This window comes from Poecilia latipinna, unplaced genomic scaffold, assembly GCF_001443285.1.
Source record: "Poecilia latipinna isolate Pla-1442-1.1 unplaced genomic scaffold, P_latipinna-1.0 Scaffold1261, whole genome shotgun sequence".
Lineage (NCBI taxonomy): Eukaryota > Metazoa > Chordata > Actinopteri > Cyprinodontiformes > Poeciliidae > Poecilia > Poecilia latipinna.
In genome coordinates this window covers 157,369-165,369 of record NW_015113877.1, presented here as the reverse complement: position 1 = coordinate 165,369, position 8,001 = coordinate 157,369, and the positions used below count along the sequence as shown (strand labels likewise).

Below are 8,001 nucleotides of genomic sequence, written 5' to 3'. Positions count from 1 at the left end.
TATATATATATATATATATATATATATACATATAACAACTGAACATTCAGATAACATTCTCTGAACGTTTAAAAGGTTTTGCACATAAAAAACCTCAGACCTTATGATACGCTTCTAACTGATGAATAAGAGATGCATTTCCTGAAAGAAAAAAAAAAAAGAAAAACATTGAATCATACAAGCACCCATGCAACAGTTTCCATATGTGAGTGAAGCGTGAGCTGTGAGGTCGTGTGACCTGATGGGCTGAGCTGTCACTTCGTATGTGTCTCATTCCTGTTTCGTCCCCCACGTCTCTTCATTATGATGGTTGAATGTGTGTGCATATATCCGTGTGTGCGTGTGCGTGTGTGTGTGTGTGTGTACCAGTTACTTGTAAATATCCACAAACAATTTCCCCTGTATGTCTGCATTAGTAAGAAGGACAAAGTCTTTGGGGTTTGAAGTGGAAATAGAGAGCAGATGAATGTAAAGGGGATGCTTGAGGTGTGTCAGGGTTTGCTTTTGTCTCTGAGCAGATGTTCAAGGATCGAAACAAACAATCACAGTGACAGATATTGCAGCCCAAGGCGAGAGTCAGCAACCTCTTCAATGTAAAGAGCAATTTCTGCTTTCGGTCCTAGTGAGCAATAAAGCCCCTCAAAAACAAATGATCAAGCTTAAATGTCCAGTTCTTGTACATGTAATTAATATACTATATTAAAAAAAATATGTATTTTACAGTTAAATTAAGGAACTGTATTTCTATTTTGACTTTTAGAACAATGAAAATTCAACTTTTACGACATGCAGATGCACCAGACATTTACAAAGCCTCTGCATGCAGCTGTTAATATGCTGACCTGCTGTTAACGCCTTGCTCTTATCATGTGAAACTCCTCATTTTTTTTCATGTTGACTGTTTAGTTTGACGTTAAAAATGCAAACAATTTGTTTGATTAAAACAAAATGAACACATGCATTTCGAGGAAACATTGCTTGATTAAGGAAAATGAAGAAAAGCATGAAAGCATGTAGTTTGCATCCTAACCTGAAAATTCAGTAAGTTTTTTTTGTTTTGTTTTGTTCCATTAGGCTCATTCTGCTGTGGATTTGTTAAACCAAGGCAAACAGAGAAAATGTTACAAGTTTATTTTATTAGACTTGTCTGTCTGGTGGATCTGCGTAAAAGTTGAATTTTCATTGTTCTAAAAGTCAAAATAGAAACACAGTTCCTTAATTTAACTGTAAAACACATGTTTGAAAAAAAAAAAAAAACCCTCCTCTGTGCTGCATAATTTGTGACCAAAATTATTTAGAGTCGCCGTGTGAGGAGCCCAAAATGCCACATGCTGCCGTGGAGCTGCAGGTCGCTGACCCCTGTCCCCGGGGGGGTCACACAAGGAGACTGACCGTCATGACGAAACGCTTCACACCAAATACTCTGAAGATGCACTTCCACGCCACCCATCCTCCGTCTCTTTTATTCACGAGCTTTCATTCAGACCATATGCTGTGGTAGAACCATGCTTACAGTCGCACACACACACATGCACACACACATAAACATCCTCATATTCATGAGCTTGTCCTCTCATTGTGTCCATATGCTGTCTCTCCTGTTGTGCTGCTGCTCACAAACTGGCTTTTCATGGCCGCCCAGCAACAGCACCCAAAGAGCCCCGCTCTCCGTCCACCCCGGCACTCCCGACTAAGCTGCCCTCAATCAATTACCCACCCCTCATATATACACGCTTGAACCCACAATGGCCCCCTTCAGTCACAAAGCTTCTGCTGCCGGGTCCTCTTAATGGCCCCTGTGTGACTTTAGGGCCTCTCTGCTTAATAAGGTGTTATAATCAGACCACCAAGGGTCTGCCACTCAGAGACTCCACCCTCCATCTTTCACTCAGCGACTGAGCGAGGAGAGATAAAAACCCATCAATGGGGACAATGAGAGACTCATCCCTTTCTCCAAGACTTGTAAATTATGCTCAACACTGGTATGAAGAAATATAGATCCCTCTCTTTATATGGCTTCGAATCAAGCACATAAGAGACATAACATGCTTTCTGTTTAGTATCTAAAGAGTCCAAATTGCAGTGGCGGTTTCTCCTGAAAGAAAAAAGGGAAGACTAAAGCACTTTGTCAGAGCCGGGATCACAGCTATTGTGGTGCAGGTGTGAACGGAAAACAGAAGCTTCTCTGTGTGCTCTCTGAGGCGTCAGACATCAGACGCTCCTGTGTTTATTTTTTTGAATCTAAAAAAACTCACTAAGCTTATACAAGGGATTAATTTTCCCTGTTTCTAGAAAGTGTTCACATCCCTAGCTAAAAGGCCAGGACTTTGTGATGTAAGAAAAAAATTAGGCCATAATAAATTTTCACTTTTTTTAATATTGACCCCTTATCCTGTACAATTGAATTGAAAAATAATACATCTGTGAGGTGGGGAATTAAAAAGCAGAGCTGAATAATTGTACACACCTTTAAACTTATGCTCACCATATCTTCACTTGAAAATATTATCCCACTCTACCTTGTTAAAGTTCTCCAAATCCACCAGACTATGGTGACATCTCTTGCTCACAGCCTTCTTCAGATGAGCCCACAAGGTTCTCTTTAGATAAAGTTCTCCTGCTTTGACTAGGCCATTCCAAACCTTGCATTTTCCTCTCATGAATACATGTCTATATTGACTTGGGTCACATGCACTTAGTGTGATGTTTAAAAGTGAAATTAATTTTTAATTCATTACCTGACACTTGGAGAGTTTGTATTAAGACTCCATATTTTAATCTATCTTACAAAAATAATAATAATAAAAAAGAAAACAGTGCAGAAAAGTAGCAGTTTGCCAATGAAGCCCCATCACGTTCTCTTTGAGACTTGGGAAACATGTAAACGCAGGCGACACCTAGCGGTTGCAGGAAATATAGCAGCACTTTAAAATGAAGCTTCATTTTCTCTAATTCTGCACCACTTGGCTTCATTTTCAGAAAGTGAGCTCCAGAGTCTCTTGACTACAAAACAGAAAAAGTAAATGCTTCCAACACCGAGTTTCAACCAAGGACAAAATGTTATTTTAGTAAGGCTCACTAGACAAGAATACAAAACCCCATAACATTTTGATAGATTGTAGTCAGGACTGCATGTTTTCTCTGAGAAAAGACTTTTTTTCTCGCGACTCTACTCCTTTACTACACAGGAAATTTTTGTCACATTGAAAACACAACACATCCTTGTTGGAGGTTCCTTCAGTCTCTTTGCCTTTTTTAATTTATTCTAATTGTTTATTGTGGTGTGGAATATAGATAAATGATTTCTACCCTTCTTCTGACTGATACCTTGAGATAATGAAATCCCTCTGGTTCTTTGTAAACTTTTTTTTTCCTAATTAGGACATATAATCTTTATCTTGATTAGAATGAATATAATTATAAAATGGTGAAACTAAGTATTTGTTATTCCATGTTTTTATTTTATTTTTTTTTACATTCCCTCTTCCACTTTTAAGAGATTTGTTGGTGTATTAGTTAATTTGATTAGGATAAATACTCGATATGTGAAAAAAAATTGGTTTAATTGGTCTCATTTTATAAGCATGGTATTTATCAAGAGAGCCACTATTTGATTCATTATTCTGCATAAAAGCAGTTGTGATTAAACCTTGTCTCCTCGCTCTGCAGGGTCGTTGTATTCGCTTCCAGCGGGTCAGAGATGATGATCGCCCGGCTCCTCCCCGAATGCCTCACTCTCCTGCTCCTCCTCCTCCTCCTCCTCCCCAAGTTGAGGAGCAACCTTTAGTCTCCAACTCCGTCCCCCGTACGAAGCCGCCGTCAAGAGGGCCGCGCACTGCTCCATCCTCGCTCACAGCGCCTCCGTCCCGCGCGCCCCCTCCTGTGACACGACTGCCGCCTGGCCCTCCCCCGACCCGTGCTCCGCCCGGGCCCCTCGGACGCCCTCCATCCCGGCCTCCGCCGAGGCTGTAATGACAAAGAGAACGTCATGCAAATACAGAGCTTTGCAGAAGTATTCTTAACACTTGAGCTTGTTCATCTTGTCATGTTACAACTAAAGAATTACCGTAGATGTATTTCATTGGGAATGCGTAATTGTGAAACTGAAAATGTTCTTTTTCTGCAGTTGCGGCTGCAAGTCTACTTGGGTTATTTCTCTACTATCGTCCATATCTTCTGTCTGAAATGCACTCGTCTCTCAAGCTGGATAGACAACAGAGCAGCTGTTGACATTCATTTTTCCTCCTGGAAGGTGATCCTCAGCGTAACGCTGCCACCGCAGTGTTTCACAGTGGAAATGTGTTTAATGTGTCCATGGGAGACAGAGAGTACGCAACCCACCTCTTAAATGTTTTGCTGTCTCAAATAGATTTTGCTCTTTACTTTGCTCAATTAATCTTGTCATCTACATCATGTGCAGTGTTAGTTTTGCACATCGGGGTTACATGAAGTCAACTCTGGTTTCAGCTGGCCAGAGCACCTTCTTTCACATGGCGGCAAACTGCTAACACTTCTAGGTTTCATTTTATGGGATCAGAGCGACGAGAACTGAATTCACATCAGATATTTCTGATGCATTTGCTACTCCACAGCCGTGCAATACTTGTAGAGCGCTTATAAAATGTAATAAAAATTTGTTGTTGTAACATGATAAAATGCTAGAAGTTCAAAGGCAGGTCATGCTTTTGCAAGCCACTCTCATATCTGAACTAATTTCGTAGAAAACCGAAAGTCGTAGTGAAAAAATCTTCCAGGCCAGAAGCTCGGATATTTTTCTGAGCGCTGTGTCTTGTTGCTGGACAGCAAAATTTATCAATCTGATGTCAAAACCTTTATAATAAAAAATACAAAACAATAAAAAAAAAAGACCATAGATTCAACTGGGACTGTTTGTACAGTAACAGTGTTGTAGAGTAGGTGGTGATTGTAAGTGCTTATCAAACTTTAGTGATGCTGAAAGTGAGCTAGTGACAGATGGTTTATGAAAGTAAACAGAAATGTTTTTTTTTCTATATATATAAATGCAGCACAATATTAATCCATAAGGAGAAGGTGGTATGAAATACATCACGTAGTAAACAAAAAGGGTGGTAGCAGGGTCATTTATGTTGGCTTTTTTTAACAATTCATACATTTTTATACCTTTTCAACCAAAGAAACCTTTACTGCAGCCTTCTTAAAATGTAGTTTTAATGTTCACCAGTCTTATTGCAACTGCAGGGCAGTTTCTCAGTATGTTATTTATTGTAATACAGGCCCTCGTTTCTTTAGCATCTTCTTAGGGTTGTAGATTTTCGACGTCATTGCAGGGTGGGGAGCACCGTGGCAGATATTAGCGAGCTTTGTGGCATGGCATCTGATGTGCTTGAGATCATTTTGAACACATTCAAGTAAAAGATTGTATTGAAAAAAAATTGTGTATCTTCAGGGCTCTTTGTATACTGCATTTACTGACTGAAATGATCATTTGCATTATTTCTTCAATATTAACACGTCTGATTTCAATAAAGACATTTCTTTTTTAATGCGCCGCCTCTCGTAGTTTTTGTTTTACGTTTTTAGAGGTGAGTTTTTTCCGTGATGGTGTAACTCAAACTAGTGGTCAACAGATTTTATTACATGGTCATTAGCTGATTGGATTTTGTTAGCACTTGTTGATCTAATGCCTTAAAACCACATCAGATTAATTAAGCAAATTACAAACGATCAGGGCCGTTATAAACTACACAGGAAATGTATGTTGGAAACCATAAAAATTATGAAGCAACTTTTGTCTTTACCAGGAAATATATTTGTGTAGTAATGAAGTTCAGTGCTCATATTCCTAAAGTTATATAATAGTAGAAAGAGATATATTAGCCCCCTTTTTGAACAACATACTATGGAGCACCCTTTATGAAGTTACACTGTATTAAAAGCAATATTTGGTGAGACTTTTTTTTGTCATCCAGACCATTTTAGGAATCCAGCGGTTTCAATCTTATTGCAGATAAACATATGTAAATACATAAAGCATTTTGTGGGGAAATAGAAACCCTTTTAATTTCAGAATATGCTTACACGCATAAATTTTGTGCGTAAAAATCAGAATAAATAATATCAACCAACTAGTCTTTGATTTAGACTACATCCAGGTTAACAGAGAGAAAGATCTGATTCCTCGGATAATCGTAAAAATATTCCACAGAGTACTCGATTACTAAAATATTCTTTTACAACAGTCTAACTTTCTTTGGATATCAATAGCAAGAACAAACCAAAAAGGCAGAGAAGCTGTGTGTTGATCCATGTAGGATTTAAAACACAAGTGAAATGTAATTGACTTTGGATAAATCGTTTTTTATTATTATTTGCAAATAAAGGTTTTCCCACATACAAAACAATGGAAATCCAGGGTTAAATCTTAATCTTTGTCCCAAGTCCTGCCTCGTAATTCAGGTCCCTGTTGTTTTTCTCCTAAGAAATGCTGACATACTGAACACAGAAGAGTGACTCGAAGGTCAGCCTGTCATTACATGACTCGCATTACCCCATCGGGAAAATGAATCACATCAGCACTATGGTATGTCAGAAAAACAATTGTTCACCCAAAGTTTCGTAGCTGAGCTGCAAAACTTCCCTGTTCAAGATGGGATTTATTTCAGGTTTATGATGAGTCAAAACAGAAAAGCAAGTTCACTTTTCACTCCATAATTCACTTTAATAATACACTTGAAGGAACCTTATACCATTAGTGAATGCTTTATTCACAACTTACAGTACACAAGGCTGCAGCACCCTCAAGTGGCCAAATGAGGAAATGACAGCAAAACTGTTGCATCTGTATGAATGCGATCAATTTGAGGCCTGTCGAAATGAGTACAGATGCGATTTTCTTTTTTCTTCCACTTGAGTAACAACAAGGCAGGGGAGCATAATCAGCATGAAATTCTCATTTCCATCCCACTGAATGATGTAAAAACTGATAAATGTTCAGAGCATCTTTGAAACACACACACACACACACATATCCAGGGTGTGCTCTCACTTTGATACACACGTTACAAAAGCAGTCCAACAAACAATACAAGTCATCTTCTTCATGCTTTCCTTTTTTTCTTCTGCATTTTCTTTCCAGACTGCGCCCCCTTCTGGACACCTCTCACCATGCCTTTGAACTGACCGTACATTTTGGCTCGCTTCCTGTAGGCGCAAAGCAAAAACTTTAGGCTCTAGTCTAAGCCTTCAGATCAGCGTGGTGGCGTGAGCTGATGCTCATACCTGCGATTGAGCTGGTCCTTTTTCAGAGGGATGTAAGCATAAGGATCCAGCTTTCCTTTTTTCTTCACATCTCCTTTTCCTTTCTGTCAAGAGTTAGAAAAAGACACTCAGAATGACAGCGTAGACCCAAGAAACTTCACTGCAGCTGCAGATTTTTGTGCTTGCTTACCTTTGATTTATAATCAGATCCGACATCTTGGCTTCGTCCCAGAGGTCTGTGGATACCCGAGCCGCCGGCTGAGAGAAAAGCATCATCGTCACACAGTGCTATGTACAAGTGTTTGCATCTATTTGAACCTTGCCACAACACAACTGCAAACCGTAATGTACTTTAACTGGATTTTATGTGAGTCTGCAACCTGTGGCCCTTCCGTAACGGCTCCTCATAACTTGGGCTAAAAATGATAAAGAGCCAACCAATGTTTTTAGATTTGGATATGATAGCAAATGCAATGTCTAGCAATTTTGTGGTTCTTTTCATGGAATAATTGTATTGCATATCCACTGAATTATCCAAAAGAGCCAGTAATATTATTTTGTGTGTGTGTGTGTGTGTGTGTGTGTGTGTGTGTGTGTGTATATATATATATATATATATATATATATATATATATATATATATATATATATATATATATATTGATTTATATTTATTTATATTGATATATATTGATATATATATTGATTTTTATATATATATATATATATATACATATATATATAAATATTTTTTTTTTTTTT

At 38.4% G+C, this 8,001-nt stretch overlaps 2 protein-coding genes across 3 annotated transcripts in view; one reads left to right on the top strand and one right to left on the bottom strand.

Annotated features, from left to right (window-relative positions):
• LOC106961071 (anthrax toxin receptor 1-like) overlaps nucleotides 1-5,525 on the top strand; it is a 24,028-nt gene extending 18,503 nt beyond the window's left edge. The window contains exon 17 of the mRNA XM_015054571.1: nucleotides 3,670-5,525. Within this exon, the coding sequence (XP_014910057.1) occupies nucleotides 3,670-3,972 (303 nt within the window). The 3' untranslated portion in view covers nucleotides 3,973-5,525. The remainder of the gene's footprint in view (nucleotides 1-3,669) is intronic.
• A 1,092-nt stretch (nucleotides 5,526-6,617) lies between these two features.
• Nucleotides 6,618-8,001, bottom strand: part of rrp12 (ribosomal RNA processing 12 homolog) — a 15,608-nt gene continuing 14,224 nt past the window's right edge. For both annotated transcript variants that reach the window (XM_015054567.1, XM_015054568.1), the window contains exons 32-34: nucleotides 7,430-7,497; nucleotides 7,261-7,343; nucleotides 6,618-7,182 (exon numbers count right to left, since the gene is read on the bottom strand). In XM_015054567.1, coding sequence (XP_014910053.1) covers nucleotides 7,080-7,182; nucleotides 7,261-7,343; nucleotides 7,430-7,497 — 254 coding nt within the window. In that variant the 3' untranslated portion in view covers nucleotides 6,618-7,079. The remainder of the gene's footprint in view (nucleotides 7,183-7,260; nucleotides 7,344-7,429; nucleotides 7,498-8,001) is intronic.